Source organism: Mus musculus, chromosome 7 (assembly GCF_000001635.26).
Source record: "Mus musculus strain C57BL/6J chromosome 7, GRCm38.p6 C57BL/6J".
In the NCBI taxonomy this organism is placed as follows: domain Eukaryota; kingdom Metazoa; phylum Chordata; class Mammalia; order Rodentia; family Muridae; genus Mus; species Mus musculus.
The window spans coordinates 106,156,165-106,181,486 of NC_000073.6; the positions used below are offsets into that span (position 1 = coordinate 106,156,165).

The 25,322-nt window shown below is 40.3% G+C and overlaps 1 protein-coding gene across 3 annotated transcripts in view; it reads right to left on the reverse strand.

Annotated features, from left to right (window-relative positions):
* Positions 1–370: 370 nt before the first annotated feature.
* Gvin1 (GTPase, very large interferon inducible 1) overlaps positions 371–25,322 on the reverse strand; it is a 58,806-nt gene continuing 33,854 nt past the window's right edge. The window contains exons 2-4 of one of the 3 annotated variants that reach the window (NM_029000.3): positions 19,743–19,796; positions 18,863–19,002; positions 371–9,100 (exon numbers count right to left, since the gene is read on the reverse strand). In NM_029000.3, coding sequence (NP_083276.2) covers positions 1,813–9,096 — 7,284 coding nt within the window. In that variant the 5' untranslated portion in view covers positions 9,097–9,100; positions 18,863–19,002; positions 19,743–19,796 and the 3' untranslated portion in view covers positions 371–1,812. Of the gene's footprint in view, positions 9,101–18,862; positions 19,003–19,742; positions 19,797–25,322 lie in introns of those variants that run through there. The other 2 variants (XM_017312356.1, NM_001039160.2) reach the window with 2 other exon arrangements.

Sequence of the window (25,322 nt, forward strand, 5' to 3'; positions counted from 1 at the left end):
AAAATTATTATTAAATTATTTCATTTATTTATATTCCAAATGTTGTCTCCTTTATGGCTCCCCATCGCCGAGATCTTTAACCCATTCCCCCTCCCTTTTGCCCCAGAGGGTTTGATCGTCCACTCACCCATTCACCTTCACCTCATCCCCTACTAGTATCCCGCACCCTCAGGTGTCAAGTCTCTTCAGAATTAGGTGCATTCTCTCCCATTGAGGCCAGACAAGTCAAACCTCTGCTACATGTTTGCCAGAGGGCCGAACACCAGCCCATGTATTGTTGGTGGCTCAGTCTCTGTAATCTTTGAGGGGTTCAAATGCTATATTTTGATCATGATTTCCCTCTCTCCCAATTCCTTTCAAATCCTCTTCATTTCCCTACCAATACAATTTTATTACTATTATTTTTATTTCTTTCAAATAAAAACAAAACAAACAATAAAAAACAAAAAATAAGAAATACAGGAGAACAATACTCTTCCATAAGAACAAAAACAGAAAACAACCAAAGCAAAAAAAAAAAAATCAAAACAATAGATCATTAACATATTTAGTATATATGAATAAAGCATTAGATAATAAATCAGAGAGAAGTAAAATCATTTTCATAGAAAATCTTCAAGTCTTGCAATAGTAGCTAATTTATTTTTACTTATTTAATTTATAATGCAACTTCAATTTGTATGAGGATGTTGAAGACTAGCTATGTCAATGATCCAAAGAGGGCATGTGTGATTGTATACAATGTAAAGCTGGCACATGCTCATACACTTGGAGGATGAAGCAAGCTCCAACAAGTGAGCTCTAACATCTTTATTGTTCTCTTAGCCTTTTAACACCATCTAAGACAAAGTTCTCTATGTTTGACAAAAATTACTTCATAGCCATAAGTTGCAAGTTTTCTAAAAACAATCACAAAACACATGTTCTTCAATAAGACAATAAAATCATCACACAAGAGATTACAACAGGAGCATTGATTGTGTATTTCTCTTTTGAAACTCATACCTAAGCATTTCTCATCTAACGTTCTCTCATCTTTTTCTCCATAGCAAACCTAAAGCTATAATTTTTTTGTTATTGATTAACAATGTTTAAGCAAGCCAAGTCTACAGTAGCAAGTTTTCCATATGCTTAGATGGTGATCAATCTGTATTTACGAAGGAACAATCTCTCTTACATCTTATTTTTGTAGTCTTGTTCAGCTATACTGGAGAATCATCTATTCTCTATTCTATACTAATAATCGAATTATTTACTCCTTGTTTATTACCTTGCCTTTTTATGGTGCCCACCAAAACCTGTGACTATGTCTCTAGATCACAAAATCCAGGAACTCAGACCCAACCTAGAATGAATGTTTTGAGCATTAACTTGTCCCAAGCCTATTTTCTTCTTCCAAGTACAATCACATACTTGCAATGCATGAAAGCTCACTGTACTCCTTTTCAAACCTATGTAGCTCTCATTATCCTACAAGGGAAAGGTCACATTCTGCTCTTAATTCTAACTTTATCATATCTATTTAGCAGAACAAATTAAGCCATCTCCTTAAACTTTCTATCATTAACCCTAGTGCCTAAAACTATTTAAATCAACTCAGAAATTCTATAAAATCATTAATTCATCTAAACAGTCTTATTTTATGAAAGTTTAACTTCATATTGGTCTGCAGAAAAATTGCCCAATAGAGTGGGCCATATCGAGGAAGCTCAAATGTCTACTGCAGATCCTCCTGCATGGTGTTCTCCATTAGGCTCCCTTGGCTGAAGTAAAATTTCTGTGGCCCATCTAGTGTTCTGTCTGTGGCAGTTATTATTTTTTTAAGTCATTCAGGACTTCTTGCTTTGTGATTTTGGTCCATAAATCTGGAAGACTACCTTTCCCTGTAAATTTTTTGCCATAATTCTCTTCTAGGTTTGATCTGAAATGACAGACAAACCATTTCCAATATGGCTGGGTAGATGAGTCTGGGGTGATGCTCCATGTGGCATAATCACCTCCTGCTTCTCGATATTTCTTGAGTGGGAATTCCCGGAAGCCATCTAAAATGAAGGAAATATTACTTGCTACACTACTAGTACAAACATTAATGTGGAACTGGTCTGTTTTATGCCAATGCCAACCACTGACAGCCTGAGGACGGTGGAATGGCACACTGTGGTCTCCTTCATGCTGGGGAATGGTGTTTGTACAAATTGCCTTACAAAAAGGACACTGTTTCCAACAGCCACAGAGATGTTCAGAGAGAATTTTCTCAATGTCAGGAACAATTTCATCTATGTGCTTACTTGAACAATCCTCTTCTACTTCCCTCATTGCAGGATCCAAAGCTTTGCTCATGGCTTCTTTGAGGAACTCAGTATCCATTAGCTCCTGGTGCTCTATGCTTACCAGGTCTTTCCTTGGGAAGACCAGGTTGCTCCCTAGGTGGTCACAGAACAAATCCAGCCAGTGAGATGCAGTGCTGCCTTTAGCTTTAGCTACCTTTGTGGAGTTATGAATGGCAGACAGGATAGTATTCTTGATGTCACCTAAGCTTATGTTTAAAAAAGTTTTTATTTTTTCACTCTCTTTTTCTGAACAGTATCTTTTAATGTGGTCTCTAATATAATCCCTGAAAAATTCCTCTGGCTTTTGAATGTATTTCCAGTATTTATCAAATTTTTCTTCTTCTGCTAGAGAGTAGAGAATATGTATCTCCAGGTTAGCTCTGTTTCCATTGAATTCAGGGCAGGTGGCTCGCATGTCTCCAGCTATTTTTTGAACCATTATTTTCCATATGCTGACAGAGATAGCAGGAGTGAGCTTGAGCCATAGGAAGTCAACAAAGGAAGTGATTGAAGTGGCACCTTGGCAGGAGATCTTAAAACTCATAAAGAAATCATCTTTCTTTCTCTCCAGATAGTTCACAGGGTCATTTGCAGTCTTGAATGCCGCGTGCATTTTCTTGAAATCCTTGGATGCTCTTTGGAATAAGTACAAGGATAAGTCAATGATGTAGTCTTTGGTAAATGTGTAGTCTCCCTCACAGGGTTCAGATTTCAGCTCATTTTCTATGATCCTCAAGATTTCATGAAAGTAATTCTGACTGTAATCACGCTTTTGTTTCCAAATGTTTGTAAGTGTTTCTGTAAATTTTAACTGAATGTTGTTGGTTGTCTTTTTGATGGATTCAACATGACAGGTTTCTAAACTCTTTCTAAGTAAAAGGTATTTCTTTTTCATTTGAATATGTTTGTCATACATGATTTCAAACTTTCCTTGAGACTTTATTTTTAGTCTTTCCACAATATTTTTGTCCTTCTTGAAATATTCCAGAAGGATATTTTCAGAGTCCAAATCAATGTTAGGCTCTGTGACATGAGGAACATTGGAAGATACATCATAAATCCAACTTGTCCAAAGTTGCCTGAATTTCTCATGCAACTCTTCATCACTTAATTCCTTACCCTTCAAATTTAAAGCTAACTTTCTGCTCCTCTCTAACAACTGATTTTCATATTGTGACTTTTGGTTATCAAGTATTTCTTGGCTATTTTTAAGACTGATATGTTCATTGCATTTCTGTCTGGTGTCTGAAATAAGTGAATCTTTAAGGATTAGTAACTTGTGTTCAAAATTTGCTTTCCACTGAACCAATATTTCACAATCTGGGTCTTCTTCAAAATATTTGTCAAATTCTTCTTTGATGGTTTTAAGTTTCCTGCTAAGTGGTTCCTCTAGTAAATTAGATGTGAGTGTCAGGATTTTTCCATTTTGAATCTGATTGTCAAGCTGATTCTGTAAGTCCAGTACATGACTCCTTAGCTCCCAGGTCCATTCATTATACTTTGTTTCCAGTTTGCTCATGGCTATGACCTCTTGGGTGTTCCTGAAACTGAAAATGAAGTTTTCACTGACAAGGGCTTTCCACAAATCTTGAACTCTGAATTTGAAATCTGATATTTTCAAGATCCTTCCCCTAGATTCCTGCTGGGCAGTTGAAAGAATTTCATTCCTTAGTTCCTGGACATTGTAGCTATAGCGAGGATTGGGAGGAGCCATTGGGGGATTGCCATCCCATAGGTGAGCAAAGTAGTAGACATGTCGATTGGCATCAAACTTAATTACATCACTGAAGCGGGTTATGTTGGAACACTCTTCCAACTCAGCAGCCAATGCAGTCATTTCATCCAGTTTCTGCTCCAGTCTCCTCCGTCCTTCCATAGTTTGGTCTTTTGCTGTAACTTCTCCCACATTCTGATGGACAAAGAGGCAACTGGGGGAGATTTTCACTTGTTTCATTCTCAGAAATGCTTGAACAGATATTTGTAGAATGTCCTGAATGTCTGAGGGATTCTCCCCAAAAATATTGATCAGAGTCAAGTTTCCAAGGCCAATGACTAATGTTGCCAACTCATGGTCCCAATTCTGGGATTTGTTGTTGAGTTCTGGAGCTCGAAGTCCTTCTGTGTCTATAACAAGCACATAATTAAAGCCAAGTTCTTCTGTGAATGTCTCTTCCACCTTCAGGAGCTGCATGTAGGCCCCCTTGGTACACCTGCCTGCACTGACTGTGAACTGTAGGCCAAACAGGGCATTCAGTAGGGTAGACTTCCCTGAGCTCTGCAGGCCAAGGACAGAGAGAACAAACAGCCTTTTGTCTCCAACTTTCTCTGTGATCTTGTCAAAAATAGCTGCTACCCACTTTAGAGGCACATATGAAGCATCCCCGTCCATCAGCTCAATGGGAACACCAGCTATCATCAGGTCTGCAGCAATTTGAGGGAGGCAGAGAAAAAGGCTATCTCTAGAGGAGGAAGTTTCTTCCAGAGCTTCATAGATCTGGCCAACTTCTCGGAGAAGGTGCTCAATTCCTAAAGTACAGTTATGAATCTCTGTGGAGATGGCTTCTATCTGATTCTGCACAGAGTTGCTCTTCTGTGCTCTTTGCTTTTCTGTTTGTATCCTTAACCACAAAGATCTCTGCCTTTCATGTAATTTGTCCAGGTGATCTATTGTCAGGTTGTCAAAAAACAGAGTGAGCCACTGCAAAACGTAGAGTTTGTTATGTGTTTCTGAATAGTCTTGGAGGAGTTCGAGAACAGAGCGCATTAAATCATTGAGAGGAAAGGCTTTTTCCAACTGTTGACGTCGAATTTTTCTTTTATGTGTTTCAATCTCACTCTTGTGTTGTTCGATGCTCCGATTCCCCTTTTCTCTCAGATGATAGAATTCTTTGTCTTTCTTACACCAAAGGTGCCAAAGTTGTCCTTGAAGGGGTAGTAAATTTTCTTTTGTCTGAGATAACTTGTATTCCTCCAGGAGGGCCATTACAGTCTGAGCCTTTTCTTTGGCTTCCTTGCAGTCTCTCTGGTCTTCATCAATAATGAATCCTAGCTCTCTAGCTGTCTGTGAACAGTCCTCTAAACTGAGAACAGTGTTAGAGAGCTCTAGAAAATGTTTGATGGCATTGGTGAGCTCCTCTGTTAATTCTGCCTCATTTCTATTCTTGATGCCAATTCTCATTCTTTTACCAGAAGTATTTGCTATGGCCTTTTCTTTGTCATCAATCAAGCAGATCAAAGGTGTTGATGACTGCCAGAGGTGTCTGACAAGCTTTTGGTTTTCTTTATTGTTATCAGAAACTGACATGAGGACCACAATGATAGAAGAGACATGTTGGAGGAAGCTGAGTTGTTGGGTGTGTTCCTTTGCATCTCCATGAAGACTGGTGAAGGTCAGACAATTTTCAAACGTGTCCTCACCTTGGCCGGCAGGACAGAACCAGCAGATTTCCACCACTCCCTGCATCAGGAGACAGTGTTTGTTGCTTCCTTTGCAGTGTCTGTGAAAAAACACGTCATGTTTACGTTTACTGAGAAGAGAGTTCATGATCTGAGATTTGGAAGCAGAGAGGTCATTTCCAACTCTAATGAAGGACACAATGGGGGTAGAGACACGACACATCTGCTGATTTCTGTGACTGTAGCTCTTGTCCTGTGGAGATTTACTTGCATCTTGCCAACTTTTCCTAATTTGTCTGAGAGACCAAAGATAAAATTCAATCTGAGAAGTGTTGGGATTTGGTACCACAAGGGGGAGTGCATAATGACAAATGGAAAGTTTAGAGAAAATATATTGCCTGGTAAGATCATCTGCACAGTGTAAAATGGTCATCTGGATATCCAATGGGTGAATGTGGGGCCAGGACTCAGTGGCTGAAGGATAGCCAGGACTATCATTGTCTATAATGACATCGTCATATGGATCAATATCTTCATTTTCGTGATTGGAGGAACCTATGGAGATTTGTTTTTTTATGTTTTCATCATCTTTGACTATCAGATGTCTGAACCCATAATCCAACATCAGTAGCTTTTGTAGGAAATAGAATGGAAGCTCCTTTTCAGACCTTGGCTGTGAATTGTACACAGAGGTCTTATAGATCAGATGGAAGTCAGCTCTGCTCATCCTTTTTGGATAGTAATTGTCTAGGCCTAGACGTTGGAGTAATTTCAGGAAAGGTCCATTTTCTATCATTCCTTTTGTGATGTTTTCATTACTTTTTTGTTTATAGGTCTGTTTCTTTCCATGGCAGAGACTTTGCAATTGTTTTTTTACCTCATCCATTTGTAAGTAATGGGTGGTGGCTTTATAGTCCCCCTCAATGAGTAGTCTCAAATCATTCTCCAGACTTTCCCAGTCATGATGTTCTCCATGTTTTGTGAGAACATGTGCAACTTCTTCAGACAACAGTGTCCCCATATGTTGTTTAATTAATGCCAAACGTTGTCTTTTCTCTTCTGTAGAAATATCTGTGATTTCAACTGTGGTTCTTAGAGCTGTGAGCACCAGGAATGCCTGGGCTCTGTAGTTGCAAATATTTTTAAGCTCTTGGTATTTGTGTTGGTTACTTTGCATTTGATCCAAGAGGAAGTTTAACTCATCACACCCCAGAAGATGCTGAAAAATACTGTTTACCAACTGATAGCCTGCACCAGCTGCAATGGAAAGCAGCAGCAGCTGCATGTCTGGCTGTTCTGTTTCTTTGAGGTACTTCAAGAAGGAGCTGAGAGCTGTGGTGACCTCATATGTAGCCGTTCTTTCTGCTTCTTCCACTGTTTCTGGGGCCTCATTTTTGAAATTCACTTCCATCAGGTATTTGTGGGTTTTCTTTAAGGTCTTAATGAATTCAGAAAATGAGGTGATTTTGACTTGCTCTTCCCCATACTCTGACTGATTGATCCACTGTATGATGGAGTGTGCCTCAGGAAAGTTTGTAACTTTGTAGACATGAGGTTCTAGAAGGCTGCACAACTGAGATTTAATAAACTGAGTTTTATAAGTGGGTGAAGTTTTGCAGAACTTTACAGTATTTATTAGAAAATTCTGCAGATCCCAATCAGTGAGACATGTATTAATCCAAATGTTATAACTTTTTATTTTTTGACTCAATGTTTGCATAAAATCTAATAACTTTGTAAGTTGTTCTTCAGGATCAGAAACCTCCCAGCATTTCACATCCTCTATGAAAAGCTTAGCTTCTTTTCTAGCAGTCAGAAATTCTTCCCCCTCTTGAATCTGGGCATCTAGTTCAGTCAGAGCAGTGTAGTTGTCTTTTAGGCAGTTAGCCACTTGAAGAGCATTCTTAAAATCAGTTCTGTGGCTAGACAGGATGATGTCCCAAATAGGTACCAACTGCAGTTCCCTATCAATGACAGACCAGGTTTGATTGCTAACTACAAGGCCAGCTGTCCACTGGGCAATTCCATCTGCTTCTGCTGGTCCACCTATCTGGGCTACAGATAGTTGTACCTTGGTTTGAGAGTGTAGATGAGTTGTACTGAATGATGCTGTTTCTGAATTTGAGTTTGCTATATTAACACTTGCACCGACTTTAACTCCAAAGCCACTATAACTGCCCATAATGTAAATATTCAAAGACTCTCTTGTTTGCTGCTTTACATCAGCCAAGTGCTCACTTTTGAAACCTTCTGAAATGGCTTTCCAGCAGTAGATTCCACCCAGTTGCAGAGGGCCTTGGTTAGCATGAGAGCCAAACCTATGGAAAAAGTTTTCAGCCCTGTGCCTTAGTAAGGGTAGTCCATCTCGGTGGTCTGTTGTCTGCTCCAGGAGTTCTTCAATAGTTTTTAGTTCCTGGAGAGCAGCATTGGAGAGTTCAAGATCATTGATGTGAAAATGGCACGTGGCCAATGGGATGTAGCTGAACCTGGCTGAGCAAAAATAAGTTTGCTCTGAATGGGATTGGTGTGTATTCTCAGATGCTGTCTGTTCGTTTTGATCTATACCAGCTTCTAGACTAAATCCCCATCCTTCGCCTTTAACCAAGGAGGTTGAACTGAAACCCATCATCTTTATAGTCTCTGTAAACATGGCTTGTTCGTGAAAAGATGAAAATTCCATCGTTTTTATTTCGGTGCCATGTTCTGGGCCAACAAGTGAGAACTGCTTAGGGACACTGAGTAGCTCTTCTCTCTTCTGAATCAGGCTTCTTGGGTGGTTGGTCTTATAAATTCCCTGCAGAGCCAGCCCTCCAGATGCCCATCTTACCAGGTCTCCATCTGAGAGGTTTGGACTGTGAGCCAGGGTCCGTTCCATGTGACTGAGATGTCTCTCCATTATTTCAGTGATGTCTTTTAGGGACACTTCAGCCGTTGGCCAGCACTCCTCAGGGATCTCCATTGCTTGTCTCAGCTCTGCTTCTTTTCTCCTCACTGCCTCTTCCTCTCTGTGCTTCCCTTCTGACTGCAAGGCTTTCAGAGCCTGCAGTGCTTGTCCTGCCTGCCTCTGCCTGTTCTTTTTCATCTCCCTTGGAGTCTCCTGTAGCTCTGCAACACTGTTTGGCTGTGAGAAGTCCAGTAACTTCTCCAGCGCCCTTTTCTCCCATGTGTGTGTTGTCTGGGACTTCAGCTTCTGGAGGTCATTCCTGTCTAAATATTGTAAGGCCTGGGCCGAGGTGACACCCAGATCTTCCTGAAGCTTAGGTAACCAGTAGTCAACAGACAGTCCCACTTCTGTCAGCATCTCCTGGAGATTGTGCTTCCTTCTGCTTTGTAGCTGAGGCTCATCAGTGAAACACTTTGCTGTTGCCATGGCTCTGTGGGGGAACAAATTGTAGTTAGCTTTGTTTGTGTCCTGACCTTAGAAATCATCAGCTGTCTTGCTAGAAATGTGAATTACTAATGTTTCATCATGTGTAATTGTTCAAGTGTATTTTAAAACCATTTCGTGTGTATGAAGCCTCTCCTGGGTGTTCTCAGCATAAGCTCTTTTGTTGGATACTAACATGGGTTGTTGTGTCTTAAAAAAATGCAATATACTTCAGTGAGATGGAGTCCCTTAGCACAACATTCTAGCACAACATTATCCCCTGAGGAAAAATTGACATGTGACAGGCCTAGTATAAAAGGGTATTTTATAATATATATATATATATATATATATATATAATAGTACTGGGGGTAGGGAGTCAGGGAGCAGAGAACTTACCTCGAAAGGGGTAGAGGCAGAGAAAGAGGGACAAAGAAGGGTAGAAAGAGAGAGAGAGGACCAAAAGAGATTGGCTGGGAACGTGAGGAAGAAATAGAGAAGATGGAGGGGGAGGGGAAGGGTGAGGGACAGTAAGTGTAAATGACAGGGGTGAAGGCGAGGGAGAGTAAGAGTAAGAGACAGAGGGGGAATGCCAGCTGAGTAGTTCTTATATGTCTAGTTCCTTGCTCTATCTGGCAGGCAGAGAAGCAAGCTAGTGCTAGGTAGCTGTTTTTCGGGGAGCCTAGAATATATATATGTGTGTGTGTATGTGGTATATGTAAATATATATACACATGCATAATATATGATATTATAATATATAACATATATTATGAACACACACACATGTATACACACACACATTAAGAAAAAGATGCCATGCATTTGAAAGAGAGTAAAAGCTGGGTAAATGGGAGAGTTTAGAGGGGAAAAAAAGAAAAGAGGAAATGATGTAATTACATTATAACTCAACGTACTTTTTCATTTTTATATTTTAATTAATTAATCTTATACCCAAACTTAGTTTTCTCTCCCTCCTCTCCTCTTATTCCTTCCTCTCTCCCCATTCACTCCTCCTCTCTTTCTCTTCAGAAAGGGGGGTCACCCACAGATATCAATCAGCTCTGGTTTATCAGGTTGTAGTAAGTCTCGGCATAGCCTCTCCTGTTGACTCTAGACAAGACAGCCCAAAAGGAGAAAATGTTTTTTCTCCCACATTTTTATTAGATATTTTCTTCATTTACATTTCAAATGCTATCCTAAAAGTCCCCTATACCTTCCACCTGACCCGTTCCCCTACCCACTCACTTCCATTTCTTGGCCCTGGTGTTCCACTCTACTGGGGCATATAAAGTTTGCTAGACCTAGGGGCCTCTCTTCCCAATGATGGCCAACTATGCCATCTTCTGTTACATATGCAGCTAGAGATACAAGGTCTGGGGGTACAGATTAGTTCATATTGTTGTTCTACCTATTGGGTTGCAGACCCTTTCAGCTCTTGGGTACTTTCTCTAACTCCTATATTGGGGGACTGTGTTCCATCCTATAGATGACTGTAAGCGTCCACTTCTGTATTTGCCAGTCACTGGCAAAGTCTCACAGGAGAGAGATATATCAGGGTCCCTTCAGCAAAATCTTGCTGGCATATGCGATAGTGTCTGCATTTGGTGGCTGATTATGGGATGGACCACCGGGAGGGGCAGTCTCTGGATAGTCTAACCTTTCGTCTTAGCTCCAAACTTTGTCTCCGCAACTCCTTCAATGGATATTTTATTCCGTATTCTAAGGAGGAATGAAGTATCCATGTGTTGGTCTTCCTTCTTGATTTTCTTGTGTTTTGGAAGTTGTATCTTGGGTATTTTAGGTTTCTGGGCTAATATCCACTTATCAGTGAGTGCATATCAAGTGAGTTTTTTGAGATTGGGTTCCCTCCCTCAGGATGTTATTTTCCAGATATATCCATTTGCCCAAGAATTTCATAAAGTCATTGATTTTAATAGCTGAGTAGTACTCCATTGTGTAAATGTACCACATTTTCTATATTCATTCCTATGTTGGGTACATTCCACCTTCTGGTTATTATAAATAGGGCTGCTATGAACATAGTAGAACATGTGTCATAATTACTAGTTGGAACATTTTCTGGGTATATGCCCAGGAGAGGTATTGCTGGTCTAGTAGTAGTACTATGTCCAGTTTTCTGAGGAACCACCAGACTGTTTTTCAGAGTGATTGTACCAGCTTGCAATCCCACCAGCAATGGAGGAGTGTTCCTCTTTCTCCATATCCTCACCAGCATCTGCTGTCACCTGAATTTTTGATCCTAGCAATTCTGACTGGTGTGAGGTGGAATCTCAGGGTTGTTTGATTTGCATATCCCTGATGATTAAGGATATTGAACATTTTTTCAAGTGCTTCTCAGCCCTTTGGTATTCCTCAGTTGAAAATTCTTTGTTTAGCTCTGTTCTGGAGTCCATCTTCTTGATCTCTTTGTATATATTGGATATTAATCCCCTATCAGATTTAGGATTGGTAAAAATCCTTTCCCAATCTGTTGGTGGCCTTTTTGTCTTATTGACAGTATCTTTTGCCCTACAGAAGCTTGCAATTTTTTTTTATCATTTGCTATTTTCTTTTCTTTTTTTTTAATTATGTATTTTCCTCAATTACATTTCCAATGCTATCCCAAAGCCTCCTACACCCCCCCCCACTCCCCTACCCACCCATTCCCATTTTTTGGCCCTGGCATTCCCCTGTACTGGGGCATATAAAGTTTGCCTGTCCAGTGGGCCTCTCTTTCCAGTGATGGCCTACTAGGCCATCTTTTGATACATATGCAGCTACAGTCAAGAGCTCCAGGGTACTGGTTAGTTCATAATGTTGTTCTACCTATAGGGTTGCAGATCCCTTTATCTCCTTGGATACTTTCTCTAGCTCCTCCTTGGGGGCCCTGTGATCCATCCAATAGTTGACTGTGAGCATCCACTTCTGTGTTTGTTAGGCCCCGGCCTAGTCTCACAAGAGACGGCTATATCACGGACCTTGCACCAAACGCTTGCTAGTGTATGCAATGGTGTCATCATTTGGAGGCGAATTTATGGGATGGATCCCTGGATATGGCAGTCTCTTGATGGTCCATCCTTTTGTCTCAGCTCCAAACTTTGTCTCTGTAACTCCTTCCATAGGTGATTGTTTACAATTCTAAGAAGGGGCAAAGTGTCCACACTTTGGTCTTCGTTCTTCTTCAGTTTCATGTGTTTTGCAAATTGTACCGTATATCTCTCTATACTAAGTTTCTGGGCTAATATCCACTTATCAGTGAGTACATATTATTTGAGTTCTTTTGTGATTGTGTTACCTCTCTCAGGATAATGCCCTCCAGGTCCAACCATTTGCCTAGGAATTTCATGAATTCATTCTTTTTAATAGCTGAGTAGTACTCCATTGTGTAAATGTACCACATTTTTTGTATCCATTCCTCTGTTGAGGGGCATCTGGGTTCTTTCCAGCTTCTGGCTATTATAAATAAGGCTGCTATGAACATAGTGGAGCATGTGTCCTTCTTACCGGTTGGGACATCTTCTGGATATATGCCCAGGAGAGGTATTGTGGGATCTTCTGGTGGTACTATGTCCAATTTTCTGAGGAACCTCCAGACTGATTTCCAGAGTGGTTGTACAAGCTTGCACTCCCACCAACAATGGAGGAGTGTTCCTCTTTTTCCACATGCTAGCCAACATCTGCTCTCACCTGAATTTTTGATCTTAGCCATTCTGACTGGTATGTGGTGGAATCTCAGGGTTGTTTTGATTTGCATTTCCCTGATGATTAAGGATGTTGAACATTTTTTCAGGTGCTTCTCAGCCATTCCGTATTCCTCAGGTGAGAATGCTTTTTCAGCTCTGAGCCCCATTTTTAATGGGGTTATTTGATTTTCTGGAGTCCACCTTCTTGAGTTCTTTATATATATTGGATATTAGTCCCCTATCTGATTTAGGATAGGTAAAGATCCTTTCCCAATCTGTTGGTGGTCTTTTTGTCTTATTGACGGTGTCTTTTGCCTTGCAGAAGCTTTGGAGTTTCATGAGGTCCCATTTGTCAATTCTCGATCTTACAGCACAAGCCATTGCTGTTCTATTCAGGAATTTATCCCCTGTGCCCATATCTTCAAGGCTTTTCCCCACTTTCTCCTCTATAAGTTTCAGTGTCTCTGGTTTTATGTGAAGTTCCTTGATCCACTTAGATTTGACCTTAGTACAAGGAGATAGGAATGGATCAATTCGCATTCTTCTACATGATAACAACCAGTTGTGCCAGCACCATTTGTTGAAAATGCTGTCTTTCTTCCACTGGATGGTTTTAGCTCCCTTGTCGAAGATCAATTGACCATAGGTGTGTGGGTTCATTTCTGCATCTTCAATTCTATTCCATTGGTCTACTTGTCTGTCACTATAGCAGTACCATGCAGTTTTTATCACAATTGCTTTGTAGTAAAGCTTTAGGTCAGGCATGGTGATTCCACCAGAGGTACTTTTGTCCTTGAGAAGAGTTTTTGCTATCCTAGATTTTTTTGTTATTCCAGACGAATTTACAGATTGCTCTTTCTAATTCGTTGAAGAATTGAGTCGGAATTTTGATAGGGATTGCATTGAATCTGTAGAATGCTTTTGGCAAGATAGCCATTTTTACAATGTTGATCCTGCCAATCCATGAGCATGGGAGATCTTTCCATCTTCTGAGATCTGTTTTAATGTCTTTCTTCAGAGACTTGAAGTTTTTATCATACAGATCTTTCACTTCCTTAGTTAGAGTCATGCCAAGATATTTTATATTATTTGTGACTATTGAGAATGGTGTTGCTTCCCTAATTTCTTTCTCAGCCTGTTTATTCTTTTTGTAGAGAAAGGCCATTGACTTGTTTGAGTTAATTTTATATCCAGCTACTTCACCGAAGAAGCTTGCAATTTTAAGAGGTCCCATTTGTTGATTCTTGATCTTACAGCATAGGCCATTGCTGTTCTGTTTAGGAATTTTCCCACACTTTCTCCTCTATAAATTTCTGAGTCTCTGGTTTTATATGGAGATCTTTGATCCACATTGACTTGAGATTTGTACAAGGAGATAAGAATGGATCAATTCTCAGTCTTCTACATGATATCCACCAGTTGTGCCAGCAACATTTGTTGAAAATGCTGTCCTTTTTCCACTGGATGGTTTTAGTTCACTGTTGAAGATCAAGTGACCATAGGTGTGTGAGTTCATTTCTTGGTCTTCAATTCTATTCCATTGATTTACCTGTCTGTCGTTGTACCAGTACCATGCAGTTTTTATCACAATTGCTCTGTAGTACAGCTTGAGGTAAGGCATGGTGATTACAGCAGAGGTTCTTTTATTGTTGAGAATAGTTTTTGCTATCCTAGGTGATTTGTTATTCCAGATGAATTTTCAAATTGCCCTTTCTAACTCAGTGAAGAATTTAGTTGGGATATTGATGGGGATTGCATTGAATGTATAGATTGCTTTCGGCAGGATAGCCATTTTTACTATATTAATCCTGCCAATCCATGAGCATGGGAGATCTTTCCATCTTCTGAGATATTCTTAGATTTCTTTCTTTAGAGACTTGAAGTTCTTATCACACAGATCTTTCACTTCCTTAGTTAGAGTCACACCAAGGTATTTTATATTATTTGTGACAATTGTGAAAGGTGTTGTTTCACTAATTTCTTTCTCATCCTGTTTATCCTTTGTGTAGAGAAAGGTCACTGATTTGTTTGAGTTAATTTTATATCTAGCTACTGTACTGAAGCTGTTTATCAGGTTTAGGAGTTCTCTGGTGGAATTTTTAGGGTCACTTATATATACTATCATATCATCTGCAAAGAAGGAAATTTTGACATCTTCCTTTCCAATTTGTATTCCCTTGATCTCCTTTTGTTTTCAAATTGCTCTGGCTAGAACTTAAAGTACTATATTGAATAGTTAGAGAGAAGGTGGGCAGCCTTGTCTAGTCCATGATTTTACTGGGATTGCTTCCAGCTTCTCTCCATTTAGTTTGATGTTGGCTACTGGTTTGCTGTATGTTGCTTTTATTACGTTTATGTATGGGCCTTGAATTCCTGATCTTTACATGACATTTATCATGAAGGGGTGCTGGATTTTGTCAAATGCTTTCCTAGCATCTAAAAGGATGATCATGTGTTTTTGTTTTTGAGTTTGTTTATATAGTGGATTATGTTGATGGATTTCCATATATTAGACCATTTCTGCACCCCTGGGATGAAGCCTACTTAGTCAGGAAGGATGATTGTTTTGATGTGTTCTTGGATTCAGTTTGCAAGGATTTTATTGAGTATTTTTGCATCAATATTCATAAGGGAAATTGGTCTGAAGTTCTCTTTCTTTGCTGGATCTTTGTGAGGTTAAGTTTCAGAGTAATTGTGGCTTCATAGAATGAATTGGGTAGAGTACCTTCTGTTTCTAATTTGTGGAATAGTTTGAAGAGAGTTGGAATTAGGTGTTCTTTGAAGGCCTGATAGAACTCTACCCTAAACCCATCTGGTTCTGGGCTTTTTTTGGTTGGGAGACTATTAATGACTGCTTTTCTTTCTTTAGGGATGATGGGACTGTTAATATCGTTAATCTGATCCTGATTTAACTTTGGTACCTGGTATCTCTCTAGGAAATTGTCCATTTCATCCAGGTTTTCCAGTTTTGTTGAGTATAGCCTTTTGTCGTAGGATCTGATGATGTCGTGGTGTTCCTCAGGATCTGTTGGTGGGTCTCCTTTTTTATTTCTGATTTTGTTAATTAGGATACTGTCCCTGTGCCCTCTAGTTAGTCTGGAAAATTGTTTATGTATCATGTTGATTTTCTCAAAGAACCAGCTCCTGGTTTGGTTGATTCTTTGAATAGTTCTTTTTGTTTCCGCTTGGTTGTATTCAGCCATAATTTTGATTATTTCCTGACATCTCTCTTGGGTGAAATTCCTTCCTTTCATTCTAGAGCTTCTAGATGTGTTGTCAGACTGCTAGTGTATGCTCTCTCTAGTTTCTTTTGGGAGACACTCAGGGCTATGCTTTTCCTCTTAGGACTGCCTCATTGTGTCCCATAAGTTTGGGTATGTTGTGGCTTCATTTTCATTAAACTCTAAAAAGTCTTTAATTTCTTTCTTTATTTCCTCCTTGACCAAGGTATTTAGTAGAGTGTTGTTCAGTTTCCATGTGAACGTTGGCTTTCTAGTATTTATGCTGTTATTGAAGATCAACCTTAGTCTTTGGTGATCTGATAGGATACATGGGATGATTTCAATATTTTTGTATCTGTTGAGGCCCGTGTTTTGACCAAATATATGGTCAATTTTGGAGAAGATACCATGAAGTGCTGAGAAGAGGGTATATCCTTTTGTTTTAGGATAAAGTGTTTTGTAGATATCTGTTAAATCCATTTGTTTAATAATGTCTGTTAGTGTCCATGTGTCTATGTTAAGATTCTGATTCCCAGATCTGTCCATTGTTCAAAGTTGGGTGTTGAAGTCTCCCACTATTATTGTGTGAGGTGTAATGTGTGCTTTGAGCTTTAATAAAGTTTCTTTAATGAATGTGGCTGCCCTTGCATTTGCAGCATAGATATTCAGAATTAAGACTTCCTCTTGGAAGATTTTACCTTTGATGAGTATGAAGTGTCCCTCCTTGTCTTTTTTGTGTTGGAAGTCAATTTTATTGGATATTAGAATCGCTACTCCAGCTTGTTTCTTTGGACCATTTTTTTGGAAAATTGTTTTCAAGCCTTTTACTCTGAGGTAGTGTCTGTCTTTATCACTGAGGTTGGTTTCTTGTAAGCAGCAAGATGTTGGGTCCTGTTTGTGTAGTCAGTTTGTTAGTCTATATCTTTTTATTGGGGAATTGAGTCCATGTTAAGAGAAATCAAAGAATAGTAATTGGTGTTTCCTGTCATTTTTGTTGTTAAATGGGAATCTGTTCTTGTGGCTCTCTGCTTTCAGATTTGTTAAAGCATTACTTCCTTCCTTTTTCTAGGGTGTAATTTCCATCTTTGTGTTGGTGTTTTCCATTTATTATCCTTTGAAGGGCTGGATTCATGGGAAGATGTTGTGTGAGTTTGGTTTTGTCATGGAATACTGCGGTTTCTCCATCTATGGTAATTGAGAGTTTTGCTGGGTATAGTAGCCTGGGCTGGCATTTGTGTTCTCTTAGTGTCTGTATAACACCTGTCCAGGATCTTCTGGCTTTCATACTTTCTGGTGAGGAGTCTGGAGTAATTCTAGTAGGTCTGCCTTTATATGTTACTTGACGTTTTTCCCTTACTGCTTTTAATATTCTGTTTTTATTTAGTGCATTTGTTGTTCTGATTATTATGTGTCCAGATGAATTTCTCTTCTGGTCCAGTCTACTTGGAATTTTGTAGGATTCTTGTATGTTCATGGGCATCTCTTTCTTTAGGTATGGGAAGTTTCCTTCTATAATTTTGTTGAAGATATTTGCTGGTCCTTTAAGTTGAAAACCTTCATTCTCATCTCCTATTATCTGTAGGTTTGGTCTTCTCATTGTGTCCTGGATTTCCTGGATGTTTTTAGTTAGGATCTTTTTGCATTTTCTTTTATTGTTGTGTCCATGTTCCCTATGGAATCTTCTGCACCTGAGATTTTCTCTTCCATCTCTTGTATTCTGTTGCTTATGTTCGCATATATGGTTCCTGATTTATTTTCTAGGGTTTCTATCTCCAGATTTGTCTCCCTTTGTGTTTTCTTTATTGTTTCTATTTCCCTTTTTAGATCTTGGATGGATTGTTCAATCCCATTGCCTGTTTGGTTGTGATTTCCTGTAATTCTTTAAGGGATTTTTGTGTTTCTCCTATCTGTTTAGCAGTGTTTGCCTGTAGTTCTTTAAGGACTTCTATTTGTTTAGCAGTGTTCTCCTGTAATTCCTTGGGGGATTTTTGTATTTCCTCTTTAAGGGCTTCTACTTGTTTAGCAGTATTCTCCTGTAATTCCTTGAGGAATTTTTGTGCTTCCTCTTTAAGGGCTTCTACCTCTTTAGCAGTGTTCTCTTGTATTTCTTTAAGTGAGTTATTAATGCCGTTCTTAAGATCTTCTACCACCATCATGAGATATGATTTTAAATCTGCTTCTTGCTTTTCGGATGAGTTAGGGTATCCAGGACTCGTTGTGGTGGGCGTACTGGGTTCTGATGATGCCCAGTGTTCTTGGTTTCTGTTAGTAAGATTCTTATGTTTGCCTTTTGCCATCTGGAGATCTCTGATGTTATTGTTCAAGTTGTCTCTGGTTGGAGCTTTATCCTCCTGTGATTCTTTTAGCCTCTGTCAGCACTCCTGGTAGTCCAAGTCTCTCCTGAGTTCCAATGGTCAGAGCACTCTCTGCAGGCAAGCTCTCCTCTTTCCATGTTGGTCTCCAGCAGTCTGGAGCTCTGATCCACCTCCTGACTTCTGGGGTCAGAACTCTCCCTGTAGGCTGACTCTCCTCTGGCAAGAAATGTGCCCAGGGCTCTGGGTCTCAGCTCTGCCTCCTGGCTGAGGATGAAGCCCTGACAGGACCCTAACCTAGAAGTTTTGTTGCTTCTATCACCTACGTTCTCTCAGGTGATCAGGAAGTCCTGGGTGTCCTAGGGGTCCTGTGGCATGGAGAGTCCTCTGGTGCCCTAGATGCCCTTGGCCGGGTTCATACAGAGGATGGAGGGACTGGCCCTGACCTTAATGAATCCCAGCCTCTGGTCCTGCAGGGTTCCTTTGTTCCAATTAATGCTGGCACAAGACCCTCCGCAATTCTTTGGAGCTGGTGTTGCATTCCACTCACCCGTGTTCCCGAGGTGAGCCTGATGCCCTGTGGTGTGGAGAGCACTCTGGAGTCCTTAGTGGCCTCTGCTGGGCTCAAAAGGAAGATGGCGGGGGTGGCCCGGACCCGAACAGATCCCAGCCTCTGGTCGGGCGGGGTTCCTGCAGGCATAAGACCCTCCATGATTCTTTGGAGCTGATGCTGTGCTCCACTCACCCGTGACCCCGGGGTTGATCGGAAGTGTGTTAAAGGCAGGTGACAAGTCAGTAACAGCCCCTGCTCCCACTTGTAGGAGTTCTGCATGAAGACCAAGCTACTTCTTAAAATAATTTTAAAATTAAAAGAGAATCCCTGATCTTGTATTCTGAGTCCTTCAGAGCCCAGTTTGCATAGGAAAGCCTGCAGATGGCAGAAGCAACATAGCTTCTAGGACAGACCCCGTTTCGGGCTATCATTTCAGCCAGGAAGCAGATCTGAGTGCCAGACCCCTGTGCTCCTACCCCACCAGAGGAGAGGTGCCTGCCAGGGACAGCTCTAACAGCCTGAGCAGGAGAGAGAGCCATCTTATATCCTGGGTCCATCAGAGCCCAATCTGCACAGGAAAACCTGCGGACTGCAGAAGCAACATAGCTTCTGAGACAGGCCATCTTCAGCCAGGAAGCAGATCTGAGCTCCAGACATCTGCACTCCTTCCCCATCAGAGGAGAGGTGGCCAGCAGAGGGTACTCTGACCACTGAGACTCAGGAGAGAGTTGGACTCCCAGGAGTGCTGACAGAGGCTAACAGAATTATAGGAGAAACAAACTCCAGCCAGAGATAGGTATAACAACTAATGCCAGAGATTACCAGATGGTGAAAGGCAAATATAAGAATTTTACTAACAGAGACCAAGACTGCTCACCATCATCAGAACCCAGCACTTTCACCTCAACGAGTCCTGGATACCCCAACACACCTGAAAAGCAAGACTCAGATTTAAAATCATATCTCATAATGCTGGTAGAGGATTTTAAGAAGGGCATTAATAACTCACTTAAAGAAATACAAGAGAACACTGCGAAACAGGTGGAAGCCCTTGAGCAGTCACTGCAGAAAGAATGATAACTACTGAGTTATCTTCAGACCACAAAAAAAGGTTGCTGACAACAGGCAGATGAATTCTGAAAGGTCTGGATCTAATCTTTATCTGTAAACATGCTGGCTACATTTCAAATTGTATAAAAAAGAAAAGATATCAAACACATGAGAACAAAAACTTTGGAGTTGACTCACTTAATTGTTGAAGGATACTACACAGTATAGACAATAGAGGGTAAGTTGCCTTATTCTAACCATAATATTTGCTTATATATTAATTCTGTAGTTTATTTGTATAAACGTTACTCTTTGTCCAAGTAAACTAAAAAGATAACTCGCACAAGATTGAGAGTTAGAGATGGTAAACTAGCTCAGTGTTAAAGATGCTGTGACTCAGAACCCAGGTAAAAGTTGAAGGTAAACAACCTCACAAAGTTGTCCTATTCTTAGGTTTCAAACCTTGAACAAAAGGCTGAGATGCCTATTTAACATAGCAGAAACAGACTGTGACCTACAAATTCTCTCTGAGTCCCTCAGCTCCTACCAGTTATAGGGCCCTCCTGGCTTGCTTGCTGGCATACCCTGAACTCTCCAGCCCAGAGGGCTGAACTACCCCATTGAACACAACCATTTTGGTTACCTGTCCACCCTTTTGCCTATTATTTTGGGCTTCTTTGATGCTGCACCTAGTTCCTCTCGAGCCATCAGTTACATATAGATAAAAATATGTACAAAAAAGAAGCAGAAAAAACTGATAAAATTGTTATATGTTTTATAATAATACAACTGAAAGCAACCATATATGAGGTTCACAAATCTGTAGTTTTTGTAGGGTTAATGGCATGATATATAGGGCCACAAATAAGGTGACTTTTATGGAGGGCATCTTTCTTTTCTTCCATGAGGCTTCTCAAGATGGGGTAATGTGAGTTCTTCTTAACATCATGACCTCAAGATAGTTGGGTTTTATTTTATTTTTTCTCTTTTCTTTTCTTTTCTTTTCTTTTCTTTTCTTTTCTTTTCTTTTCTTTTCTTTCTTTCTTTCTTTCTTTCTTTCTTTCTTTCTTTCTTTCTTTCTTTCTTTTTTTTTTTGGCATGGCATCTCAAGTTCAAGATAGAGTGAAACACATCTGGGTAAAAGCTACAGGCCTTTCATGTTCTAGCTGTAGAACCACCCACTTCCTCTCCCTACCACATGCAAGGCCAGTCTGAATACAATGCAGAATGAGACTATGTACCCTATAAATGTTAGGAGTAACAAGCCATGAAAAGTACAAGAATAATGCTAAATCTACCACTTTGAATAGAATCTAAACTTTATTCAAACTATAGTAATTGTATCAAATCTCTACTGGCTACCATTTGCTAGTACTTTTTATGTTTTAGAGGCTCTTTTAAGATATATGTAGGTAATTCATTTTATCCTCATAGTATTCCTAGGTGATAGGTATTGTTACTATCATCATTTTGGATTAGAAAACAAAGGCATAGAAAGCTTCAATTACTTGGCTAAAATTCAGGAGGCCAGAACATAGTAGCACTAGCATTCACCTGAATTTTTTGACCTGAGTTCAAACTCAATTTTTTCCTATCTTTGATATATTTCTAAACTGCTCAGAAGAGTAGTGCTAGAACCATTTAAATGTTTAGTACACACTCACAGAGTCATGGCCGATGTATGGGAGAGTTTTGAAGAACTTCCTTATATTAATTGTGAATGCAAGTGAGTATGTTTTAAAATAGCAAGATGAATCAATGGATTTCATATACTCTCAACAAGTCTCTAAGAACATTGTTTCTTTGACCCAAACATTTGATAATTTTTTCCTTCGTGTGTGTGTGTGTGTGTGTGTGTGTGTGTGTGTGTGTTTGGGGGAGTATGTGCATGTATCTGTTCATGACTGTTTTCATGTCTGTGTTTGTGTCCATGTCCCACAGAGGCCAGCTCATTGGATCCCTTGGATTTGGAGTTATAGGCAGTTGTGAGTCTCAGAGGCAAACATAGGTCCCCTTTAAACATCTCTCTGCACCCACATTTGATAAATTTGAATAGTCACAATTTTTAGATTTTGTATCTGGCATACAACACCAGTCTTGTTGGTTTAATCCAGACCTCTTTGAAAAGACTAAGGACGTGGGAAGCATCGGAAGTCATGATCAGACTAAATATTTCCTTCCTCATATAGTAAATATGGCTAGCTCTGTGAGGACATAAAGGAGCATCATTATTTCTATGACTTCCCACAATGCACCAAATCCTTATGCAAGAAAAGTAAGCAGAGATTTAAAAAAAATAAGCCAAGGCAATAGAAGACATGACCAAGGATGCCAGTTTTGTATGCCAAATCTCTCCCTCACTTCTTCCCCTCTCTATTCCCTTTCCCCTCTCAATTTCTATATCTCTATCTATTATATGCTTAAGCAGTTTCAACTTTGCCTATGTTCATGCAAGTTACAACTGTTTTTGCTTTTTTTGTGTGTGTGTTTTTCTTGGCATTGGGGGTTTCCAAGGAATGCTTCTTCATGCTTGCCCAAACTTGTCAGTGATATGTTTGTTTGATCATGAGATTTTAGGACCTCCTGGCATCTTGTACATTCAGGGAGGGCTTGGTGTTCCCTTTTCATTCATAAACAGTCAATCCACATTTTTACATTGTATTTTTCAATTTCAACCCAAAGAGTAATAAACACCAAGGTATAGGTCCAGGTATTAGTCATTTTATGGCATGCTTCTCCACTACAAAGCTCTCTATCTTATGACTCTGCATTATCATTGCTTAGGGCTTTCCAGTTCTAGCAGACTCAATATATAAGTTTGGATGTTTTGTTTTTTTACCTGGAAGAGCTTATCTAGCATAGTCACAATAAAGAAAAAAATCTTTAACTTGTATGTTTCCTTTGAGAGGACAATTTTATTAATAGAGAAACCACTTTGCCCCCTTTCCCTCACATTCCTCAGGCTTCCTTCAACACATTTTCTCTCCTACTCCTGTCTTTAGAGTTTCTTTCATTAACAAAGCCTGGAGCTTAGACTCCAGCCAGCATCTCTAATACCAGCAATATGGAACAAAAGTCTTCATTCACTCTTCTCAGGTAAATGCCATGAGCCTGGGTTTAGAAAGATTTCATTTAATGTTAGTTAATAATACCCTTAAAAACACTTCAAGAAGGCCAGGAAGATGGTTCAGCAGTTAAAGGCACTAGCAACCCAACATACCCTGAGTTCTATTCCTAGAACCCATGTGGTAGAAAAAGAGAACTAACTCCTACAGTTGTTATCCTCTTGACTTCCACAGTGTGCTGTGCTTACACACACACACACACACACACACACACACACACACACACACACACCCTGAATAAGTAAATGTAAACTAAAAATATTTTTAAAGCCCTTAAGATTTCAGTACAAGACCAGCTCTGAGTGGTCCAAAAACAGATGTTTCTATTGAATAAAATTTATTTGATCTTAATTCTTAATAGTGTTGCTAAATGGCCAGATAATGGAGAAATATATTTGTAGACTGATAAAACATAACTAAGGTATTGACCAATGCTAAGATATACTATTGGACTATGATGTATTTCTATCTTTCTTTATTTTTCATATTGCTTTTATTTTTTTATAGTCCCCTTCCAGGTCCACCCTCACACACAGATCCTCATCCCTTCCCTCTCCCGCCACCCCCAGTCTTTAAGAGGATGCTCCCTCCCACCAGCCTCCCTATTTCCTGAGCCCTCAAGTCTACGCAGGTTTAGGTGCATCTTCTCCCATTGAGGCCAGACCAGGCAGTCCTCTGCTGTATATGTTTCAGGGGCCTCAGACAAACTGATGCTTGCTGCCTGGTTAGTGGCTCAGTGTCTGAGAGATGTCAGGATTCCAGGTTAGTTGAGAGTGCTGGTCTTCCTATGGAGTCGCCTTCCTCCTCAACTTCTTCTAGCCTTTCCCTAATTCAACCACAGGGCTCCCTTACTTCAGTCCAATAGCTGGGTATAAATATATGCATCAGTCTCAGTCAGCTGCTGGATGAGCCTCTCAGAGCACAGTCATCTTAGGCTCCTGTCTGTAAGGACACCATAACATCAGTTATAATATCAGACCTTGAAACCTCCTCTTGAGATGGATTCCAAGTTGAGCCTGTCACTGGACTGCCTTTCCCTCAGTCTCTTCTCCAGTTTTTGTCCTTGCAGTTCTTTTTTTTTTTTTAATTAGAGATTTTCTTCATTTACATTGCAAATTTTATCTACTTTCCTCATTTCTCCTCCCCAAACTCCCCTGTCCCATCACTCCCCCCCCCATTTCACTAATCTACCCACTCCAGCTTCCCTATCCTGACATTCCCCTACACTGGTGAGTCAAGCTTTCACAAGACTAAGAGCCTCTCCTTTCATTGATGTCCCACAAGGCCATCCTCTGCTACATATGTGGCTATAGACATGGGTCCCAACCCTTTAGGTGGTGGTTTAGTCCCTGGGAGCTCTGGGGGTAATGGTTGGTTCATATTGTTGTCCCTCCTATGGGTCTGCAAACCCCTTCAGTTCCTTCAGTGCTTTCTCTAGCTCCTCCATTGAGGACCCTGTGCTCATTCTGATGGATGGCTGTCAACATCTACTTCTGTATTTGTCAGGCACTGGCAGAGCCTCTCAGGAGACAACTAATCAGGCTCCTTTCAGTAAGCACTTGTTGGCATCCAGAATAGTGTCTGGATTTGGTAACTGTATATGGGATGGATCCTCAGGTAGGACAGTCAATGGATGGCCTTTCCTTCTGTTTCTGGCCCAAACTTTGTCTCTGTATTTCCTCCAATGAGTATTTTGAACCCCTTCTTGATCTTAGAGCATAAGCTATTTGTGTTCTGTTCAGGAATTTTTCTCTTGTGCCCATGTGTTCAAGGCTCTTCTTCACTTTCTCCTCTATAAGTTTTAGTGTATCTGGTTTTATTTGGAGATAACAACCAGAAAGTCCCAGATGCCAGGAAAGCAAGAGTCCCTCAGGACCTAAAGGGGATGGCAGCTGAAATACCCCACAAAGGGGAAGGAGAACTTGTCAAGACCATATCCAGAGGTTAAGCATGACTCCCTAATTGAGCGATGGGGCCACCCAACTATCTTCAAAATTTTAACCCTGAATTGATCAAGTCTAAAGAAAATACAGGGACAAAGATTGGAGCAGAGACTGAAGGAAAGGCCATCCAGAAACTGCCCAACCTAGGAATCTAGGCCACATGCAGACACCAAATCCAGACACTATTGCTGATGCCAAGAAGTGCTTGCTGACTGGAGCCTGGTACAGCTGTCCTCTGAGATGGTCTGCCAGATCTTGACCAATACAGACATGGATTCTCACAGCCAAACATCTGACTGAGGGTTGGAACCCCAGTGGATGAGTTAGGGGAAGGACTGA